The sequence below is a fragment of the Mytilus galloprovincialis genome, chromosome 11 (assembly GCF_965363235.1).
Source record: "Mytilus galloprovincialis chromosome 11, xbMytGall1.hap1.1, whole genome shotgun sequence".
NCBI lineage: Eukaryota > Metazoa > Mollusca > Bivalvia > Mytilida > Mytilidae > Mytilus > Mytilus galloprovincialis.
Window position 1 is genome coordinate 18,973,802 of NC_134848.1, and position 25,056 is coordinate 18,998,857.

The 25,056-nt window shown below is 31.4% G+C and overlaps 1 protein-coding gene across 2 annotated transcripts in view; it reads left to right on the forward strand.

The window, feature by feature from the left end:
• The first annotated feature begins 975 nt into the window (after positions 1–975).
• LOC143051802 (aminopeptidase N-like) overlaps positions 976–25,056 on the forward strand; it is a 29,950-nt gene continuing 5,869 nt past the window's right edge. Inside the window, exons 1-18 of one of the 2 annotated variants that reach the window (XM_076224741.1) lie at positions 976–1,027; positions 4,106–4,214; positions 5,900–6,404; positions 6,900–7,055; positions 7,497–7,614; positions 11,921–12,041; positions 12,790–12,944; positions 14,632–14,745; positions 15,826–15,960; positions 16,173–16,238; positions 18,230–18,295; positions 18,823–19,010; positions 19,594–19,694; positions 20,235–20,374; positions 21,532–21,587; positions 22,721–22,868; positions 23,792–23,868; positions 24,867–24,980. In XM_076224741.1, coding sequence (XP_076080856.1) covers positions 4,163–4,214; positions 5,900–6,404; positions 6,900–7,055; positions 7,497–7,614; positions 11,921–12,041; positions 12,790–12,944; positions 14,632–14,745; positions 15,826–15,960; positions 16,173–16,238; positions 18,230–18,295; positions 18,823–19,010; positions 19,594–19,694; positions 20,235–20,374; positions 21,532–21,587; positions 22,721–22,868; positions 23,792–23,868; positions 24,867–24,980 — 2,312 coding nt within the window. In that variant the 5' untranslated portion in view covers positions 976–1,027; positions 4,106–4,162. Of the gene's footprint in view, positions 1,028–1,098; positions 1,159–4,105; positions 4,215–5,899; positions 6,405–6,899; positions 7,056–7,496; positions 7,615–11,920; positions 12,042–12,789; positions 12,945–14,631; positions 14,746–15,825; positions 15,961–16,172; positions 16,239–18,229; positions 18,296–18,822; positions 19,011–19,593; positions 19,695–20,234; positions 20,375–21,531; positions 21,588–22,720; positions 22,869–23,791; positions 23,869–24,866; positions 24,981–25,056 lie in introns of those variants that run through there. The other variant, XM_076224740.1, reaches the window with a different exon arrangement.

The window sequence follows — 25,056 nt, forward strand, 5'->3', positions numbered from 1 at the left end:
CAAAGTTTCAAATTATAAAGATTTATAAGACTTTACAAATTTCTTAGCAAAGCTTAAAAGAGGGACGAAAGATACCAGAGGAAGAGTCAAACTCATAACACATTTTGAAATATGCTAAGGATCTTAATCGTATAACAAAATTCATCTTGAGTTCACTTGAAAATAACAGTCTTGATTTGCCAGATTAATAAATCCTTAGCTCAGATGTCATCATTAATTATTTGACAGCACAGCATTATTCAATTTCGTGGCAGTTTATTTGCGATCTTAGAAAAGGAACCAATAAAATACAAGATCCACATTCTACATTTTCATTTTATACTCGTGTTATTTTTCTATCGAATAAAGTATGGTTAACAGAATCTATTGAAATAACGATTCTACGGTTAACTAAGAAAATTTTACTTGTTACATATACAAATGTACAATGTAAGGAAAAAATCAGTTTTCGTACAAAGTGAGACATTCGTAAAAGGTTTGGCTCTGATTGTTTTTGGCCGAAAATACTGAAAGTACTAAAAAAGATAGACAAAATTTAACAATGTAATATTTTTTACACTTTAATAAAAACTTATTATCCATCTCTCAACGAACAATTATTGTGACTTAAAATGGCGCGACATTTAGAAATGTATACCTTACAAGTTATTATCTACAAATTTTTCAAGCATTCAAGTGCCACATGATTTAACTATCAACCATTATCAGTTTGGCATTTCCAACCTGCACGTTAACATAAACCATAAACAGATAATGAATGTTTGATAACATTCGTTTATCTATCATCATAATTAAATATAATACTACTTCTACTCAACACGATAATTCATTTATGATATCATTATTGCGAAAAGCGTCATTATTTAGTTATCCTTTTTTATTCTTAAAGTATGTAATTACTCTATATTTTCCGCCGATTGCCATGCTTTGTATGTATAACATATGATTTGTGAGCCTTAGATAATTCATATATTTATTACATCAGTTGCTTTTATCTGGTTTTATACACACTATGTGTCGGATGTTGGTAAGTCTTATATCACGTGACGGATGTTGGTATGTCATGAGACGGATATTGGTAAGTCTTATGTCATGTGACGGATGTTGGTAAGTCTTATATCACGTGACGGATGTTGGTATGTCATGAGACGGATATTGGTAAGTCTTATGTCATGTGACGGATGTTGGTAAGTCTTATATCACGTGACGGATGTTGGTATGTCATGAAACGGATATTGGTAAGTCTTATGTCATTTGACGGATGTTGGTAAGTCTTATATCACGTTGTTTATGTTTGTGTAAAGTTCTGATTGCACATCTTTAAATGTGTCGGTTTAATTCATTGATAAATCATATAACATGTTATAACTGTTAACCTACCTATCTAAATAAACTTCCAAATAAACCTATGTCGTACGAAAAGTTGGGCTTTTAAAGATTCGGGTGCTCCGAAAAAGTTGGACAGGACCTGCTTCACCTGTGATGCTGGTCATAATAAAATCATTTTAAATTAAAAGATGTAATAATGTCGGAATGAGAAAATAAAATTCTGGATGTGTACAATAGCTTTGTGAATTGCGAAAACATTAGTGTGTAACTTGCAACAATTATAATAAGTATTCTGATAATGATTAAAAACTACCATAACTAAATACTCAATGTATTTCCCCTGAGTACAAACATATACCATGCAATTTTCTTAAATGTCTCTCTCTTCTATTGTCATACTCTTCTAAATATCAATAAAACAATAATCCTGTAATGCAATAACTGTAAGCATGAAGAAACTAATATATACTTACACATGTAGTAAATGATTTTCACTTTAAAGTTATGATTCAATATAAAATACATTCCAGATGTTTGTACGTGCGTTTATACATGGCTTGATTGATCAATAGTTAGTAATAAAAAAGCATGAAGATTATTTTAAACGGTCCAATATAAATATCATCTTCAACAAATGTATCAAAACCGGGCAAGGTATTATGAAAAATCAATAGTCGACAACATTGATTTGATTTGAATAAATGATTGTCAAAGTTTAATTAATGAAAAAAAACCTTTTTTGTTAAAAATTGCAATGCTGATAAGAATTTTTATAAATTAACCGAATTGCAATTATTCGTTCAAAATAATTAAATTGTTTTTAAATTATTGTAGTTTGACCTATTTAATAGTAGGTCCGAATATAACCTACAGTGACTATCGTATATTATTTGGTCATTTCCTATTTTGTATATACAGAGGGGCAGAACATGCATAAGTCGGAATGTCATCCGAATTTCTAAAGAAATAGTATTTTTACGAATCCAAAAATCTACCTGCTGTTTTTTTTGTGTGTCTTAAGTAGGGATTTGTAGCTAAATCTTCGGTTTTCTGAGCTGTGTACTGATTCTTTTTGTTTCTCCATTTGTATTTTTTTTACCCTGAGATTGACTAATACATAGATTTATGATTTTGGTATATCCCTTATTTCTGTTTTATTGCCCATGGTAATCTAATATTAGATATATACTTAATGATTTTTCTCATGTTACATTAAACAACGTTACACTTTTTCGCCTGATTTGATTATGAAATATTTAGTGAGTAAAATTAGAAACGTAAGAAGAAATTTCCATATAATTGTTAATTTATACCAATATGAGGAAGAGATTTGAGTTTTTTTGAATTATTTTTTAGTGACTAAACAATTTTCTTATCCAAAAACTTATCAATATTTTATATAACATATGTGCAAAAATTATATATAATATTAGTATAAAATGTCACATTATAGTGTGTCATTGGGCTGAATATTCAATTTTTCCTCATTGACAAAGGAACGTGCAGGTAGGTTTAAGATTCTCATATCACTTTGTAGAGTCCGTGGTAACAGTACACTTATACATCTCAAGCAGACTTGGAATTATCATAACAATTCAAAATGCAGGTTACGAATGTTAAACTAAATAGTCAGGTTGTATAAATGATATCATGGTCAAGTATATAATGGTAATTTTAATTGCAAGAAAGGTAGAAAATGGTGGATTTGTTCACTCATCGGTGACAATATAATGGAATTTGATGCGACTGTCATACAAGTGAGAGGTTTAGCTTGCTATAAAACCAGGTTCAATCCACCATTTTCTACATTTGAAAATGCCTGTACCAAGTCAGGAATATGACAGTTCTTGTCCATTCGTTTTTTATGCGTTTTATTATTTGATTTTGCAATGTGATTATAGACTTTCAGAATTGATGTTCCTCTGAGTTCAGTATTTTTGTGATTTTACTTTTTTTGAACCTTGGTTATGCCAAATAACGTCTCGTCGTTCTTTATATAAAAAAGTTTATTGGAAGATACAAACACCTTGTTGATAAATATTCCGTATTACCTTCACAAATAATACAAGATAATCTCGAAGTATGGATTGTTGGTACTGACGTTGTATATCATCTTTTTAAAATAACAAATTATAGCATTCTAACAAAACCTCTGTTAAACTATTTAATAATGGATATAGTTACGATACTATTGTCAGGTCATCAGGGATTGCCTATTTTGGCTTTAATATTGTTTTACTTATAGGGTCTTTGCAGCGGAAATAAACACATTTATTCTAAAACTAGTTGCTGGCATGATACGGGTTATGTTCTCATATATTTTATGATGGTATAATACTAAACCCCTAACGGGGGGATTATACTTGATATTTATATTATAAAGACATGACCTTTCAATCAGTTTAATTGAGGTCTGGAGCTGGCATGTCCTTTGTTAATTTATTTATCATTGTCATTTGTTTCTTTTTTTACTGACATCAGACTCGGACTTCTTTTGAACTGAGTTTTGCTACACAAGACTGAAATGTGAAAAACCCCAACGTCTTTGCTTTGAAAAAAATTGAACAATTGTTTTCGATTTTCATCGATTATCATCACATAAAATAAGTAAAATTAACTTAAAAAATATGACATGATGTTGTTCTAACAAATAGTTGATAAGTATCTAATGCATGTTATCAAATACATGACTTTTGTGTATGTTTATAATAATAATTCTATAATAAAAAAGGCCTAATGGGCATATTATAATTTGTTATTTGGTTTTGATTAATAGGCTTTAGAACAGCTGTAACTACATATTGCTGGACATCGAGGCGGTTTGCTTATTATTATGATGATGAAAATACTACTCCTATGTGTGTTTTTGGAATATACCCTACAAGGTATGTTATAATTATTTATGTTGCAATAGAAATATAGTTCATATACACTAATATATTAATTTCCAAAATACATATCTTGTTTATGGTCGTTGGTTGTTGGTTCTTTATTCTATTTAAATGACATTGAATATACCATGGCATCAATATCTGTATTGGAGCAAGAATTTAAAGTACATTAAAAGAAATACCACCATTCAGCAGGAAAACTAACAATCCTTGTCAACAAAGATCGGAGTAGAACACTACTTAGAATGTCCAAGGTTTGATCTAACAGTATCGGGTCCCATGCTACTGATATATATATTCATGAAGGTTAAAATTGAGAATGGAAAGGGGGAATGCGTCAAAGAGACAACAACCTGACAGAAGAGCATAAAGCAGTTGAAGGTCACCAATGGGTGTCCAATGCAACAAGAAAATCCCGCACCCGGAGGCGTGCTTGAGATGTTCCCTAAACAAATGTATACCATTGATAATGGACAATATGACAACTAAGATACAGAAGTCTCTTTCACAAATAAATAAACAGATTTATTTTTGACCCAACTTTAAAATCATTATCAAAAATAATCTATAGAAAAAAGGACATATCGCCTAAATTCTTTGTTTTTTATTACACAGAAGTTAAACAAAACATGATACGAATAACATTTCTTAACTGGCCTTCGATCGGTTACAGATTCAAATTTCTAAAGTAAATAATTCAAAATAAATCCAATCTTTTAAAATTTCCAAATTATACCCCACAATTAAAGAGCGGCAAAAAATAATAAAGGGGCATTCAAAATCACAAGTTATCAAAAAGACAAACTATTATTAAAAAAAACTTAGTATACTACAATAACTACATGTAAAAACAGCATATTGAACAAATTTAAAAACTGTATAAGCTGTTGGGTCTTAGATAACATATATATATGTGCTCTTAATTCAACTTGATTGGTAACATACGTTCAGGTTACAACTCACATGGTTATCGTCTTGTACAAAATTAGAAACCTTGTCAATAATTATTCTTGTGCTTTACGACAAATATCAATACGATATAAGTTTAACAGACACCATCACGATTTGGTTGGGCAATACAATTTGTAAGAATCTCAAACCATAGAGACATCTTTTTGCAATTTTGGATGTGTATAGTTGTATGATTTAAGTGATTGAAAATTAATGTGATTTCACATGGCGGATGATGCAATCATATAAGGCGGAGTTTGCTCTGTTGAAACACTCGGCATCGCTTCTTTATAATTTCGTGCTATTCCATAGGTTTTTTTTTATATCTGTATTTTTTGCTTCCTGAACAATTTACGAGGGTTAAATATCACTAAATTACTATTGACTTAATTTCGTATTCAAATATATTTGTTAGATTTGATCTTTTTAGACATGGCACGATTTAACGCCAGACATATTGTAGAGACTCCTCTCGATGTTTGTTTGTTATTTATGTTACTGTTTTGTCTTATTGGCGTATATTCCTCACACCACTTTCTCTTCTCTAATTAAATTTAAATCATCTATATATCAATGTGTAGTAATTTCATTATAAATGACCGCACAGTACCCTTAAAAAATATTAACGATACATGGTTTTCAGGAACTTAGCTTTTATCGAATTTCTTTGTATTTTTGTGATCATTTTGAAAACGAGATGATTTTAAGATATGTATGATTACTTGCAGACAGAACAACGACACAATATGGTAATTTTGAACCACGGCAACCCATGTGGTCCCCACCTAGAACCACACCTAAACCTACAACTACTGCTGGAACTACAACGCCACCTGGAAGTCGAAGTGTTCGTTTACCACTCAATTTATATCCAGTTTTATATGATCTAGAACTTCAACCTTTTATATATGATAGAAATCCAGCCGACTTCTATTTTAAAGGAAAAGTTAAAATTGAAATGGAATGCAGGAGATCAACAAATGAAATAGTTCTGCATAGTAATAAGCTTAACATTACGACAAGTTCTGTGACGATAACACCAATGTCATTTGGACAGAGTATAATAAATCCTACAATAGAATTTGACACTGTCAATCAGTTCCTGATTTTAAAAACAAGTACTCAATTTATTGTCGGGTCGATCTATACTGTTTACATTGAGTTCACTGGACCTTTACTTCCTGATCTGGCTGGGTTTTATCAAAGTTCATACAAAAGTGGAAATAATACTATGTAAGTAGAAATCAGAAGTCTTCACATAAAAGAAAGATGAAAAGTATTTCTTGTTTCGTTGTCTCTATAATATGATCAAATGAAAATCACCTTTGAGAAAGCAAATCTTTTTGGCAGGAATGACACACTGAAACATATTATATTCGTTATGTTGCTTTTTGAAGTATGCAAAACATACTCTAATCATTGTTCCTTTTTTCATGTACTGTGGATTCATTTATTTTCGTGGGTACCAAATATCGTGTCTATATAAGACTTACATGTTCGTGGATCTTTAATGTCGTGGTTTTGCAGAAGTCTGCATACAATTCAATTGAAAAGCTATTATTCCTTTAACATTTAATTTCCTGGTTCACCTGTTCCCACGAACTCCACGAAAATTGGTATCGGACGAATAATAATGAATTCATGGTATATGTATTCATTGATCTTAAGTTATGATTTTACTTTCAGTTTGTATTATGATTATTTACTGTTGGATTGTTTATTTGACAGTTATATTGCAACAACACAGATGCAGCCAACAGACGCACGAAAAACGTTTCCATGTTTTGATGAGCCGGCAGTCAAAGCAAAATTTAAAATTACACTTGTACGCAAACAACACATGGTTTCACTGTCAAACACACCAATCACTAGTAATAATTCCAGGTTAGAAAATGTAAACATATATAAGAACATGCGGTATTAGTGCCAATGAGAAAAGTCACAATTTATAAAAGTAAACCATGATAGGTCAAAGTACGGTCATCAAAATATGTATGTTTCCTTTTCATATATTACATTATCCTTTCTTTATGATTTATGCAACAACATGAACATGAAAGTGTATCTCTGCTTTAACAAAACTGCAGTGAGGTCTCGTTTCAACATAACAATAGTCATCAACCTGACTGCGATTTGTTAATACATCTCTTAACTATTGAACAGGCAAATATAAGGAAACGGATCACAATTATTGTCAAAGTTAACATGAGTTTCATTAATTGCCTATTTGTAGATATATTTACAATTGGTTTTAGTCGGTTGTGCTGCCTGTCAACTTAATTTACCTCAATATGATTTATGCAAACAGTATTTGTTGTATTTTAGGGGAAATGGATGGATCGCCGATTCCTTTGAAGTTACACCAAAGATGTCAACTTATTTATTGGCTTTCATAATATGTGATTTCAAATACACAGTAGAAACTACTAAAAATAACGTGGAGGTAAGGTTTTTTTTTAAATTTCATATATATAATTGCAGTTTAATTTTATTAAGTATTACATTCACATATAAAAACAAATGTAGTCGCGAGCTTTTACGTAAAACTTATGGTAAAATGTTTGCTGTATCGTAAATAAAGGAAGAAGACTAGTCAATTCGGCCGATTTTCAAAAGTCAATAAAATAACATATTTTGTTTTACCTCACCTAACATCATTAAACATTTGTTATACAAACAATGAAAAAAAAGAATATTTAAAAAGAATAGATCGCACCTTTTGTATATTAAAAGACTTAACTGAAGAAGAGTTCGACATTATATTGTTGATACAACCATAGTTTTGTCATGATCATGTGGATTATAAATGCATTTAGTTATTTTTTTATACAAAAGATACAAATAGAAATGACATATGTACATGTCATTCATATCAATTCAGTTTGAACGTGCATTGGGACCAGATGAATCCTTATCATTATATCTCAACAGAAACATATCGGTATTCAAATTTACCTTTCTTCATACATTTACATTACGAAAGTTACCAGAGGAACATTCAAACTCATAGATCGAAGATAGACTCAAAATGCTATGGCTTTAAAAAGAAAAAGACAAACAGTCAAACAATAGTACACAAGACACAACATAGAAAACTAAAGACAGGATATTGAATCCGTATTGCTCATGAATACATTACAGTTAAATAGACAAAGTCTTCTTATAGCTAACGAAAATATCTCCGGTTATATGATTATATATATGAAAGGCAAAATCAAGAATAAAAATTTTGGCGGATCAAGCATATTTAGGAATTTGAAGATATGCAAATCGTATAGGAATTATAATATAACTGATGTATACGCATTTACTCTTGTATAAAGAAATATAGAAATTTCATGCATGAAAAACAGAAAAAATGTTTTTCAAAGAAACTTAAAGACAAATCCCTCTATTGTTTATGCGCATATACAAGCGCAACAGTACTATGCCGTCAGTGGTTTATGACGTCGCGGTTTCCGCGAACTGGAAACGTTTATTAGAGTTATTCCTCTTTGAGCCGATTGAGAGAGTGACAATCGTTTTGATAGGTTAATTTGCCGAGAAAAAAATGAAAATTGTTTTTAAATAATAGATATGTTCAGCATTGGATAAAATATAAGAATGGAAAGAGAGTCAACTATACAGCAATCTAACAACAAAAAATACACAAAAATGACCGTAAAGAAACGAAATAGAATCTGGATACTCGACAACAAGATGAGCCAATCAAATTATAATATAATACTTTTTTCCTTAATTTTCTACATGTATAGACTTTTGTAGGTTCTTAATTGCATCGATATTTTACAAATCATTAAGAAAGTACGAAAATCATCAATCTTTCTGATCATGTCCTCAAAATTCACTGTATCTTTAGCAATAGGTATGGATATGGCAAATTGCACTGACGTATTTTGAATGTGTACTGCACTTACATTTTTACATGAATATGATAATTAGATTTCAAATAAACACCAACAAAACAGTAACCTAATGACGCATACATGTAAAACAAAGTACATCTAAAGAAGTTAACATATAATCTTCTAACATTGTAGGTTTTTTTATATGACCATTCCGAGTTTGTCCCGATTGTTTGATATTTATGTATAAGGTGTGCATTTTTTGTTTAAAAAAACATAATCGTGTCTGTGTTAAAAAGATGTCGGAATGAAGAATTACAGAGGAATGCATATGGGAAAAAAATAATCAAAAGGAGATTTGAGAAAAGAGGTCGGACTAGGTTTTATTCATACTCACGGTATGACAGCTGTATGAGTATACTTAGACTGAGTTTCTAGCAACATTACGGAATATTTCGATATTCATAGATGCCGAAGGATGAGTGATCAAAACAGAAATGGTGTTAATTAGACCCCGTTAACACTTGCACGGAATTGAAATAAAATCGATCTCTGAAGAGCATCTCGCGTTTTCGATCTTTTTAAAAGAACTTGTGCGTTTACATTTAGTATACATTGCATATCTAAAATAATCAGCCTAACCATTTCGTTGACAAAAAATCGTAAAAAAATGAATAAGGAAATATTTGGTTCATTAGATAATTATATGCTTCTGCATTTATTACTATTATATTTGATTAACATGTCATAGGTAATTAAAAAAAAAATTGTCAGAAAAAAATTACTTATAACGCTCATTTCGTTTGAAGATGAGTTATCTACAGAAAAAAAATACTGAATGAATACAATTGAAAAGATATTGTTTTAAAAAGGTGCACCGAATATCACACGCATAGTAAGAGAATATGGAACGAATAAGTAACAGGGCATCAGTCGAGCACTGAAACGAGTATTTACGCCTTAGAATAGGGTTATTTTATCTCTTAGAACCAATATATAGCATCAGAGACAAGAACAAAAAAGGTGCGACCTATAACAAGCATATTGTAAGCGAATAAGTAGCAGGTCATCGGTCTAACGCTAAAACTGGAACATACGCGCTAATAGGTATATTTCACTTTTAAGAACCTATAGCTAACACCAGAGACAAGAAAACAATTGAAAAGATTTGTTTCGTAATAGGTGCAATGTGTTTCAACGTATAAGGAACGAATAAGTAACGGTATCAGTCGAGCGCTGTAACGGGTCCTGTCTCAACTCAGGAGTATGTAATTTAAAGTGGTTGTTGTTTGCAAAAATGTCACACATTTGTTTTTCATTAATTTTTTTTTTTTTATTATTTTCTAGTTTGAATTGTGTTACATTTGTCCTTTCGGGACCTTTTATAGTTGTGTATGCGGTATGGGATTTGCTCATTGTTGTAGGCAGTACGGTAACCCATAGTTAATAATTTTCAGTGTCAATTGGTCATTTGTGGAGCATTGTGTTATTTGCAATCATACCACATTTTCTTTTTTTATTAATATATTTTCAGAAGAATGACGCAAAAAACGTCGAATATATTAATTTGGTTTTTATTATCTCCATGGCACGTTTTGTCAAATCATTTGAGAATAAACACTGAAAACATTTTTAAACTGACCATGCGCAGATTTATTTTCATTTCTACATAAAACACTTGGAATTTTATAACGATTGATTGATTGAAAAGTCGATCGCGATGTATCTAAAGCGTTTTCACTTGAATAAAAATCGGTTCATAAAAAATCGATCTTTTAAAACTACGTCTGGGGATAGAATGTTTACGTCCGATTGAAGATCGATCTTTTTCATTTTTGCAATACTTAAGATCGGCGATCTCAGAAATGATCGATCTTTATTGTTATTGGAAACGGAGTCTTAGATTTTTAATGATTATAAGTAATTATCATCAAAATAAAAAGGAACAACATTCTTAAACGAAAAAAAAATTATGATACCGGAAGCAAAATTCTGTCTTGTCTTTCAGATGTACTTTGATTGAACAATGATATTATATAAAATGTCTTCACTATTTTAAAAAGAATTTCTGTTCAACACGTAAGCACTATGAATAACCTGAAATGAAATGTTCACAGAAGCATTCGTGTGTACTTTTGTACAACGCATTGTTTTCCAACCACCGCATTTATATTACGTGTATGTGATACTGACTGAAAACTAAGTACTATCATGTGTAGATTACTGTGAATTTATCGTAGTTTAAAACAAACAAACAACAAAACAGCAAATAACGAGAACTGGGTTGTCTCTAATTTGTGAGAATATAGCCTAAAACGGCGGAACGTCTTTCGACGTTGTTTTTAGAATTGGCGCAATGTGTTCCCGCCAATTCAAATTGCTAACCCCTTTTTTGAAATATCTCTTTTTCCATTACGGTGACCCCATCTTTTTATTTCCTTATTTTGTTTACATATAAACAACGCATATTCTATTGAAGATTCATGGAGAAATTATTGGTCAATTTTTTTAAAACTTAGTTTTTTTATAGGTATTTCACAATAAAAAAAGGCGGGAAAACTATTATAGCGACTTATCATTATTATTTTCCATTCAGTAAAGGATGATATTATTAAAATAGTTTGTATTAACAACTAGGTTAACAAAACAGACAAGTTTTTATTGGATACGGACTTTAAAAAAAATTTTACACTGGTATTGACTAGAAGTCCCAATTTCCAAATTCCGTGAAAAAGATGGCGTTTTAAATCGAAAACGAGGTCGGTGACCCCATTTTTTTATTTGCTTATTTTAAAGCTTTTACCTAGCCTAAAGTAAAAATAAAATATAAAGAAGATATTATTGGTAGATCTGAATAGAAGGATTTGTCTTTAAAAGATATACATGCATACGATATACTTGTAGTATAGAGCATGGGCACGTCCGGAGGCGGTTGGTCAAACTCCATACTCTTTAGATGTTGGCGTCAAATGCTTAACCTATTTTGAAGAATACTTTGATATTCCATTCCCTCTACCGAAATCAGGTATGCGAGTTTATGTCTTCAGCTAATAAATATTCATTGTACAATATTCATTATAATTATATATGATTCCCGTGAATTGCGTTCGAAATTATTCAATGTTATTAACTTATCAATTTATCAATACAACTGTATGTATGTCAATGTGTTCTTTCATAGTTTTTGTTATATAAGTTATTTCGTCTTGATAATTGGAAGATAACTTACTTGAGAAAAAAAAGGAACGAAAGATACCAGAGGGACAGTCAAATTGACTTGATATAAAGACAGATTTTTTAAAAACAAAAGTGACAGTTTATTTTCCATGAACCACGAGTTCGTAAGACTTCTATACGGACAGCAATACAGTAATTATTACTGATAAAGTAAACGTCGGTTTATACTAGCGGACAATATTGGTCAGTAAATTTAACGTTCGTTTCGAGTATGGAATAGTCTATTACTTTTTTCAATATATCTTTCAACGTTATTCCCAAACACACAAACTTCACAGGCAAACAATAAAGAAACCAAAACATGAAAAATACAGAAAAATAAGATTCATAAAAAGAAGTGTGTCCTTTGAAAACAATTTATTTGGTGTGTTTAAAAGACTTATTTTTATATTTTGTTTCCATTACAGAGAACTTGTAAGTGGTAAGCGCCCTGCTTACAATCAGAATAGTAATCATCTAGTCTTATTCCATTGTTCCGTATATAATCATTATCATTTGAATTTTGATTGTTTTAATGTATATATTATAATTGATAGACATGATAGCTGTACCGGATTTTGCTGCCGGTGCTATGGAGAACTGGGGACTAATTATTTACAGGGAGACGGCCATGTTGTATGATCCAATGGAGTCAGCAGAGACAAACAAACAAAGGGTAGCTGTAGTCGTCTCGCACGAATTGGCACATCAAGTAATTTTAAATTGTTTCAAACTTGTTATATTGATCTCCTCTCGTCAAGATGTTCTGAAGGGTGGGATGTCTGCATCTTTATAAATATTTTAAAAGTACAAGTTATCACTCCTACACAAACATTAATATCTTAACTTACCCCTTTTTTAATTAAACTTAGATATAAGAAGAAATAATTATTTACTTTTTTGTTTTGTTTGGAAAACAGAGTATTTGTGTAATGTTTAATACTACAACGAGGGGAATACGACTTAATATGTTTGAATCCTTTTGTATCTTTCGGGATTTTCTATCATTCACATCAGATTTACAAATTTGCTAGATTAAGCTTTTTCACATATCTAGAAGTGATTGCTGATAAAATTTACGTTTACAATTTAGAAGGTGATTTCACGGAATAAATAAAAACCCCAACACTGCAATGTTGTAATGACACTTTTGTAGTCGAGGTAACCAAAACATTTTCATCTTTGGTAAACATTCATAAAGGAACAGAAACCAGCATAATAATTGATTAGATTTTTGTCGTTTGTAAGTTATTTTGGGGTATATAAAATTGAGAATGGAAATGGGGAATGTGTCAAAGAGACAACAACACGACCATAGAAAAAATAACAGCAGAAGGTCACCAACAGGTCTTCAATGTAGCGAAAAATTCCTGCACCCGGAGGAGTCCTTCAGCTGTCCCCTAAACAAATATATACTAGTTCAGTGATGATGAACGCCATACTAATTTCCAAATTGTACACAAGACACAAAAATTAAAATAATACAAGACTAACAAAGGTCACAGGCTCCTGACTTTGGACAGGCGCAAACACATGTTGAGTTTCTAAGTGAATTGTCAATACCATTTTTTCGAGCGATTTATTTATACTATTAAGCTTAATAACAATCTTTATGTTAGATTACGAATTATATACAGATTTTCCTTGATCTTGCAATTGTCTTTTTTTGAAAAAAAGATGCAAATCTTACCAAAGAATACTATCATTTAAAATAAAGGAGAGAAGGGTTATAAATCTCTTTTTAATATGATTTGTTTTTCATTGTTATATACCATCAATTACATTATTAAAAAAACATACATTTTATAATGTCAAAAACTCAATTTCCATAGCTATACCGTCTCCTCTCCAGCAAAAACCAACCAAACAAATAACGCAAACCTCTGTGAGTATTGTATGGCGTTCCTTAATATTAACACCATAGAAGCAAATATACGTGTATTTTAGGTATGGTTTATTGCTTGCTGGACATACAATTAAATTTTAAATGCCTTAAAATGGCTGAAATTTTTTTTCATTGAGGAAATATTTTAGTATAATTATATTTAAATTATATTAAGTTTTCGCTACTTTCGGACTATTATAGTGTTAGTGAAAACAAGTCTGAGATATTATTTCCTATCTATTTCTTTCGATATACCATCTGACTTCAATATTATTTGTTAAATCAAAGTTACAAGTACTTTCAAGATCAACACAGTTACTTCATCCGATCGATGGTTATTCCTAATGCGACAGTTCAAGCATACAAATAATTCTGCGATTAGTGTATTGGTGTGAAAACGTTACAATAAACTTTAGTATTTGTGATTTCATTCAAAAGTATTGAAAATTATTGAAGGATTCACCATACAAAATGCTCGCACCAAAATCTCAAGTTACAGTACATTATGTTCTAGTGGTTTGGAAACTTAGTGACGCCGTCTTGGTGGGATGATTTATGGTTGAATGAAGGATTTGCCAGCTTTGTTGAATACATGGGAGTCGATCACGTCCACCCAGATTGGCTGATGGTATGTTAAACATGTGTATACATACATTAATTTGCTGATGATACGTTAAACATGTGTATATATACATTGATAAATCACCAAGAAAATCTATTTTAGTAGGAAAATAAAAATAAAATCATTATCCCAGTATTCTGCACTTCTTTGTTGACTCCCGTGATCTGATTGTGTCAAGTTTATAAACTAAATGTTTACAAAACTTGTTTGAAATACTACAGATTTCTAGCAGAGGAATATATTTTATTCGTAAAACCTTTCAGAGTTGTTTATCGTTTTTTTTAGTCGAACATCACAGATCATTTAATCTTTGTTAAAAAATGCGAGTCTGGCTTTTAAAATTATACGCCTTGTATAATTAATGAGTTGAATTATCATTATACATTTATCAACACTGCCTATAGAGTATATAACCCAGCTGATACGATGTTCTAGACCTTGAATGTCCTATCTTGGTATCTTAGCTGATTTTATTGTAGTTACTAGACCCAGAGTGGTAAAGTCGAAAACGAGAAGAAAACAAAACTCGGCTTGTTGTCCTGTTATTGTTTTGGATAAAGGCTATAAATAAATAACAATTGAAAATTTATCTGTGTGCCATCAATGTGTAATAAGGACTCAAACATTTATTTGAAGTAGTCTGTTTTTATCCCGTTTATGAACAATTACAAAACCAGAATGAAACATTGAATTCGCTGTATTTGACATGTATTGACTCAATTATTAAGAAAATTGTGATGAAAAGCTAGTTATATCAAAACTGATTAAATACATGAATATTGTAGATGAATAATAAAAAAGGACCATAAAAGGACACAAACGTTATAAAAATAGATTGTGAACACAAAGAATTGAACATACTTCATTTTTAAACTTGTTATAGAAATATTGTATCAAACTTGTAGACCAAGCATTTGTGTACTTAAACACAATTAAAGATTACAAACCGTTGGACTAAACAAATTTAAAAAAAAAATTAAAAGGTAAACAGTGCAATAATTATAATTAACCAGTCGTATAGTGTTATATGCTACTATTATATATATTGTAGTATACATTTTAAATGCTTACTTCTTGTTTCTACAGTTTGATCAATTCGTAGTTGAAGATTTACAGGACGTTTTCAATCTGGATGGTTTGGTAACCTCACATCCTATCTATGTACCAGTCGCTCATCCAAGTCAAATCAATGAAATCTTTGATGGAATTTCATACAAAAAGGTATGGATCTAGTTGAACTATAGTTTATTCGGAAAGTCCAGTTTCTCTTAAACTTATGTTTTAAGCGGAAAGGTATTGTTTTAAACTACATTTAAACTTTATGCGAAAAGGGTACGGAAAAGGATGGTTTTGATTAAACATCATCTGTCTAGCATACCATATGTTACAGCTCATATGTCTAGCATTACAGCTTTTCAAACTCTTTATTTCAGGGTGCAACTGTTATAAGAATGCTGAGGTTCTTTCTTGGAGAAGAAACATTTAGAAAGGGACTTCAAGTAAGTTTGTTGAAAAAGGGAGATATTATGTCAACTCCAAAAGGACTTCAAGTAAGTTTGTTGAAAGAGAGAGATAGTATGTCAACTCCAAAGGGACTTCAAGTAAGTTTGTTAAAAGAGTATGTCAACTCCAAAGGGACTTCAAGTAAGTTTGTTGAAAGAGGGAGATAGTATGTAAACTCCAAAGGGACTTCAAGTAAGTTTGTTTAAAGAGGGAGATAGTGTGTCAACTCCAAAGGGACTTCAAGTAAGTTTGTTGAAAGAGGGTGATAGTATGTCAACTCCAAAGGAACTTCAACGATAGGATGTGCATGTGTATGCCGCACTCATTTAGAAAGTGTATCAATACAAATCAATCAGGTTTAAGCTATTGTCAATAAGTATATCGCTTGTAACATTTTAACGATGCATGTACATGTAATTTTTGTCAAATAGTTTTTCTTCAACATGGCTAAGGTAGACCGTATGGCATTCTCCTGGGTTTAGTCAGCACTTCGGTGTTGACATGAATATAAATTATATTGTAATTATCATAAATTTCCTGTTTACAAAAATTTGAATTTTCCGAAAAACTAAGGATTTTCTCATCCCAGGAATGGACTGTCTTAGCCGTATTTGGCACTACTTTTGGGAATTATGGTTCTCAATGTTCTTCGTACTTGTTTTGCGATATAACTTTTTAGATATGATCGTCACTGATGAGTCTTATGTAGACCAAAAGCGCGTCTGGCGTATTAAATTATAATCCTGGTACCTTTGATAACTTTTTATGCTTCTATATACTATGTTGCCGAAACTACTTTTGTATCGTTACTATGAACTTGTAATTTGCGAAACACAAACACAGGATACCGGGGTTCCATACAAAATAGAATAAAAAACAAATGCATATGTACTATATGTACTTTTCTTTGAATAAACATGTTGAATCACAAAACATATCGGATATATTCCTTACGTCGTAACTACAATTCCCTTCCCTTTCATGAATGTGACCTACCGAATAAGACTATTTACCGGATTTGTTATAACATGAGCACACGACGGGTGCCACATGTGCAGCAGGATATACTAAACCTTCCGGAGAACCTGAGATCACCCCCAGTTTTTGGTGGGGTTCGTGTTGCCTATTCTTTAGTTTTCTATGTTGTGTTTATATGTGCTATTGTTTGTCTGTTTGTCTTTTTTTACTTTTAGCCATGGCGTTGTCAGTTTAATTTCGATTTATGAGTTTGACTGTCCCTCTTGTGTCGTTCGTATCTCTTTTGATGCACAAAAATATTAAAGCATTACATTATAGAGAAGTTTTAGAACCCTAAAGCTGAGGGTTGTGTCATTAATTGTACTCCCTAATTTCAATTTGCTGATTTCAGATATTCAATATGGCGTCTTACTTCCAAGGAAAATTGAAATAACATTTTACATTTCATGCTATTTAATACATGAAATAGCCGACGATATTTTGTTTTTTTAAATTGTAAATGTTTGGGTTAAGAATTATAAAAATTAAAATCATTTTTTAAAAGGTTATTGGTGTGTTATACTTGTAATTTACTCAAAAACAAAAAGGTCATTTTTGAGGCAATCGACCGAGTTTATACTCCAATAACATTTAGAAAATACGATTTTAATGTCTAGTGACCCTCGGCTATATATAAAAAGTAAAGTCACAAAAAATACTGAACTCCGAGGAAAATGAAAAAAGGAAAGTTTCTCATCAAAAGTTCGAAACCATCAATCAAATGGATAACAACTGTTCACAATACAATTTTTGTGTCATATATGACGTTATGTTGGTGAAGCTTAATGATGTCTTAAGAGTGAGTTTACCTACAATGTATCCAGTCTTTCAGAATGTGGTGAACATGATATCCTGTGACAAAATACATATTGGTCATGTTTCGTATATTAAATCTAAAATGTAGGACTTTGCATTTGTTAACATTGAATATATAGGTGAACACTTAACAAAATATTTAAAACTGTTACAGAGATATCTTAAAGAACAAGCATACGGAGCTGCCTTTCATGACGATTTATGGAAAGCTTTATCAGAGGTATGAATGTTTAACATTTCTAGTTACAAAACGAATTAATGACGTTCAGTCAGTTCCGTTTAATAAGTTTCATAGAAATAAGATAATTATGTTCAATATCGGTACTGGTCAATCAGACAAAAAAAAATATAATTTGATTACTGGAATTTCAAATGCATATTCTTGATTTGTTTTAGAATATGGTTGATTCTTATGAAATTAAAAAATATATATTTGTGCATACAAGAAGCAAATGAAAGACGAGTTGAGATTGCATTTTTTCTCATTTAAATTTGTTTATCAGCACTAAAAGCCGCGTTTGTTCCAAGAATTTGAGCTTATACATTTTACATAACACGTTGAAATCACTTATAACACTATTTGTAATTTATTTTTTTTTCAAATATAAATCATAGTCAATACGAAAAAGTTCTTATTGTATGAAAAAGTTCTTATTGTATCACAGAGGACGGTAATGGATCTTACTTCTGATTATGCATACTTATCACGGATGTTACCTAAAAAAGCTTAATGTTATTTAATTTCAGCAAAGCATAGCAGATGGTAAACCAGAAAGAGTTCAAAATGTCAAACAGATTATGGATACTTGGACACTGCAGATGAATTTTCCAACTGTGTTCATGGAGAGAACAGGAGATAATGTAAGAATAAGACAGTCTAGATATTTACTAGATAGAAATGCTACAGATCCAGGAACATATACTTCTCCGTTTGGGTAAGTGTTTTACGTCAACTGTATAGCGACATCATCAGTTGTTGTCACTATTTCGTTTATCTTATATATATCTAATGATACGAATCCGGGATATCACTACTCCGTTTGGGTAATTGTTTTACGTTAACTGTACATGTCTGGAACCTTTACTGAGTTTATTTGTTTATCTGAAATAAACCTTATGATGCAAATCGGGGTAAAAAAATGACTGCATACTATTTCCAATGCTCATAAGTTATTAAATCAACTCTGCAATAGTTATACGTTAAAGTCGATTCATAGAATTGTGGTTGCTTCATGTTCAGTTGCAAATATTTCATGAAGTTTATGGATGCAAGGATAAATTAGCAGTTAATGCAATAGGTAGCTACTTTAATAGGAACGAAGGTCGGGATATTTCGAATGCTTCTACAAAATAAGTGTTATTGTTTAGAAACACAAGAGATTCACGTGAAACTCATATGAAAAGTATACAAATTCAATGAAATTGTTGTTACATGTAGGTAAATTTGGGTAAATACCTAAATTGTTGTTACATGTTTATTCTATCTTTCACTAAACCTTTGCGCTCAATTCTTTTTAGATATAAATGGGAAATACCTTTCACATTCACTAGTAAATCGACTTTATATTTCAACCAATCAGACGCTGATATCAGCTGGATGGGAAAAGATGGAGAAGACGGTAACTATGTTATAATATATTCTCTCTCTCTTGTTTGAAGTGAGTGTTACTGAATGCAGCACTGAATGTTAAAATATATTCTCTCTCTGGTTAAGAGTGAGTGTTACTGAGTGCAGCACAGACAGAAAACAAACGAGGAGATACCAGAGGGACAGTCAAACTCATAGATCGAAAATAAAATGATTTTTTCTCATGAAGGTGTCACGGTTACTTATATACACTTGAGACGAACGCAGGTGAATAGTTGTTTCATATACTTCCACTTATTGAACAATTATTTTAATACGGGACCAATTTATAAAAGTAAAACTCAAGAGAATTGATATTTAGTAAAGTTGGACATATTTATCATACGTGTTTGGTAATCATACATCCATGGGTTCAACCTTTTTTATTTGGGCGTACCTTCTGAAGTTAGGTTATGCAAACCACATTGACAACATAATACTAATCATGTGTTATTTTTTTTGGATAATCGTGGAAACTTTACCATACACACAAAAATATTATAATTTATACAAAACATTTTTTTTCTTTCAGTTGAAATTATCAATGCATTGTCCGGTGAATCAATGGATAGCTGGTACCTCGGGAACGTTATGCAGTATGGTTACTACAGGGTTAATTATCCCGAGAGCAACTGGCAGAAACTGATCCAACAATCAAAGACTGATCTGACTGTATTAATACTGATGAGATTTATAGTCCTTTCGTTCCCTAACCATTTCGTAACTCGCATTTCGTTCCCTCGCAAAAACTATTTCGTAACCCGCATTTCGTTCCCTGACAAAACCATTTCGTACCCCATGGAAGTGACATTTATATATGTATGCCTTTTAGTACCTCATGGAAGATTTATTTGTATGCCATTTCGTACCTAATGAAAGATATATATGTTGACCATTTCGTACCTTATGAAAGGTGTGCATGTTTACCGTTCGTACCTCATGAGAGAGTGTATGTATTTTTTTTCGTACCTTAATCATGTAAGATCTATATGTGTTACATGTCTTGGTGAAAACTGTTTCATAGACGTATACTCCACATGCCCCAATTATACAATTACTCAATCATTTATATATATAAAAAAAACAGATTAAGGTCCATGAGGGCGAAATTGTAGATGAGTTTGGCTCATAAGGTACGAAAAAGATATTATTGTGAGTACGAAATGGCAAATTTGGGTACGAAATGATGGAGGTACATACAAAATTGTCAAGGTACGAAATGACTTGCTCCCATACTGATTACTCAATAGGATAACCCTAGCGGAACACTTAAAATTCATTGCTTTTTTTTGTTTAGTGGGGTTTGAGTGCATATTACTTAGTTATTAGTTTCTATTGTGTTTTGTAAACATTTTTTTATGCATATTTCTGTCATTTACGAGGCTTGTACCTGTTTTAAAAACACGACATATGTTTTCTATGAATTATCTACATCAGCAATGCAATACCGGTGACATTCGTTTTATCTGGCTGTTTTCACTCTTTTTTTTTTTTTTTTTTTTATGTCTGACTGTTTTTACTACTGGTATTATTTACATATATATTGGTCTCTATTGCCAAAATGACCTGTTCATGATAAAAAGAATTTCTCCAGAAAATCAAATGTTTGTATTGCGGAAGATTTGTTTATATTTTTGTTAGAATTTGTTAAAAAGCATTGAGACATAGCTTTGTAAATTTTTAAACTACAATAATTTTAGATAAAAAAAATCTAGCTCCTTACAAAAAAAAAGGATTAAAAAAACAGTATACGTAGCAAGTATGTTTGTTTTTATTATTTACAATGTTCTGTCCTTTTGTCGTAAACATCACTTTTGATCGTTTTTCAGAAAATTCACCCAATACATAGGGCTCAGATTATAAATGATGCGTGGAATTTGGCCAAGTAAGTCGTTTAATAATGTAGTTATACACATGTGCTTTATTTATTTATTATTGGCATCTTTCTAAGTACACAGTCACTTACTTACATTTGCATTGTACATGTTACACACCGCTTTTGTTACGGCTTCTTTGTGTTGTTATTATAAAATCTTAGCTCCAAACTTCAAACATACCTGATTAATCCAATTCTTACGCTTACTCCAAGCGGAATGGCACATTGATTTAAACGATGTGTTAAGTCTGGTATCAAAACCTTTGTGCTTGAGCATACCCGACTAGCGTTCTTCGAAACAAGTTTCATTCGCACAGACACATTGAAATTTTACCTGCAACTAATTTAAGCTACCCAATCAAAGCTAGTTCTGGTACATCACGGTATACATTACTGAATAAAAAATATGTCTACGCAATGGTCAACAGAAACACAACTTCCTAATAAAAGAGGGGCGAAAGATTCTAGGTAACAGTCAAACTCATAAAGCGAAAATAAACTGACAGCGCCATTGCTAAAAATGAAAAAGACACACAGACAAATAATAGTACACAAGAAAAAACAACACAGAAAGTAAAGACTGAGCAACACGAACCCTACCAAAACTGATGTTAATACCAGATTCTCCGGAATGGTAAGCAGATCCTGCCTCATTATCTGTCCTTTCGTTCAAAACAATACATGTTAGTCTTGTATTTTTTATATTATGGTTTATTAATATGTCTCGGAGTACAGTCTGACGTCAATTTTCACTGAACACATTTTTGTTAATTAAGTGGCCAGCTGAAGACCGATTCAGGCTGCAGGTTTTTTCTGGCTGTATTGTGTAAGTTACGTTGCTAACACAAATATCCCTTATCATATATACGGGCGACAGTTGTTAAAATCTCAAAAATCGATAAAGAATATACAAATTAAGTTTACAAACAGAATCGCAGAAACTCCGAAAGGTGTGAAAGCATTAAAGCGAGAAAACGACCTCTGAAAGAAAACTTGTTTTAGTATTCTTCCAGGACATATATGTTAAAGAACACAAAAGGTACATATACTCGATTAGCTCTTATGATCAATTTAATTTAAAATATTTAAACTGCTATATGTAACTAAAATGACCTTTTACAATTAAAATTATCAATTTCTAGATCAGGTGACCTAAGGATGAATATAGCCCTTCAAACAGTTGAATACTTGTCGACTGAAGAAAATGTTTTACCGTTTTGGGCGGCTTCGGGGGAATTAAGTTATGTTGATGGAATGCTTGAAAGAACAGCCTTATATGGAAACTTCTCTGTAAGTATAAGGGAGACGAAATGTACAAAGGGACAATCAAACAGTCAAAAATGAACTTACAAGGCATTGGCTAAAAAAAAGACAATAGGCAACAGTACACAAAACACAATAAAGAAACTAAATACAGAGCAATATGAACCCTGCTATAGAGTGTGATCTAAGGTGATTTGGAAAGGTAATCAGATGTCGCTCCACATGTGTCCCGAGTCGTGTTGCTCATATAGATGGTAATCCGCTGATAACTCTTACTCGATTGGTAAGGGGACGGGACTTGATTAAAGCTATACCGATTGGAACACATCATGTTTTATCTGTAAGACATATATTCCATAACTGAGAACCAACTCGTGACGGCGTCCGTACAAATAAAGTAGGGGTGATTTCTACCTCACGACACGGGACTCTTGGTTAAAAGGTTCCTTATGAGCAGCAATCCTCTATCAAGGAAATATGAATGGGAAATACAATCATTATCGTATTAACTGTGAGTTACATACTCGCTGTTGGAATGTTGATACATACAACAATGTTAAATGGAAAATTCACAATTGGAAAGTTACGCTGTGAGTGTGTTTATACAATTTCACCGTGATAAGAAAATGCAATTGCCAATGTCGAAAATGTCAAAAACAAACACAAAATGAATGATTAACTTTACGTTGCACGATTTTGTTATCTTTTTGGAAGTAGACGTTTTGTGTTTTATTTAATAAGCTGTTTAACATTTGATACATTTGAATTAAATTTTAAGCCTTATCTATGTACATTGATAGCTAATCTGCAGATTGTTTGTTTACTAAATGCTACCCCGAATGTGTCTCTTGTAATAATATTAATCGTGCCGTATATATAAATAATTTTGCATGTATTGGCTGATTTACCAATTTGACAATTTCATTTTGGTTCATTTTATACATTTAAAGAAATTCATGAAAGCAACGTATACAAATCCGTTCAATAAGCTTGGAATGGAAAACTCGGGATCAAGTCATTTAGAAATGTAAGTTGTTCTTACTTTGTGATAAGCTATTATATAATACCTTACTTAAAACTTAATATATAAAAAAAGTTTGTTATTTTGTTAATTGATAAAAAGGACTTGCCGTTTTCGTTTTGACTTAGAGTTATTTTTTCTATATGACTTTTTTCTATTTATCATAATATAATTTTTTCATGAAATCATAAACAATTCAATCAAATTAGAAAACAAATGCAAATTATACAATTTAACTCTTCTTGAGCGGAACTCATATCAACTTAAACATGAATTAACTGAAGCACGTAACGTCTATGTATATTAAAAAACATAATTGCACTTTAATTCTTCGAAACGAATCTCAATATTAAGACTATGATTAAAAATCAACAATGACAGTCTTAAATAAAATTGTTTGGTAAAGTAACGATAAGTTGAGCCTTTAAATTCATTTAGTTCAAAAATTGCCACGCGCTACTGTGAAATTTAAATATTCTATCTGCCTACAAAGATTACATTGATATATGTCAAAATGTTCATAAAATGTAAATAACATTAACCACTCAGCATGCTAACTGTTTAAGCGAAATTATATAATTAGACCTATGGTCCACTTATCAACAGTCTTAATAGACGCAATGTATGCATGATTTGAATCCATTTGTATAAAAAATAATCATACGATAATAAAATGAGTTAAGCTGTGAAAGAGATAGACGATACTGAACTAATACAAATCGTAAGTCAAATACTGACCAGACAGAAATTGACGACTGAATGACTAACAAATCTCTACAAAAGAAAACTACAGACACTTGAGCCGAACAATAAACGGTGCTGACCTGAGCTGCTCCTTTAGTGTAAGAAATTTCTGCTTCACATTAGGCATCGTCAATTTGCTGATGTAAGTAAAAATCTAATGATTAACTATACAAATATGATAATAAAAATTATCTTCAAATCAATATTGAGTAACAATACAAAAGAACGTGTCCGTTCTGTCAATGTTTGATATATTTTAGATACTTGAGAAGAACTGTTGTTGCACATGCATGCAAATATGGGCATGAGGTTTGCATTGAAAATTCTAGGAAGCTTTTTAAAGAGCTAATGGAAACGACAGATGGAACTAATCCGTGAGTACAATAAATATGTAATTGTCTATAAACCCATCGGCCATGGGTTTTTTCTGCCTTTCTAGCTCCTCTTCAT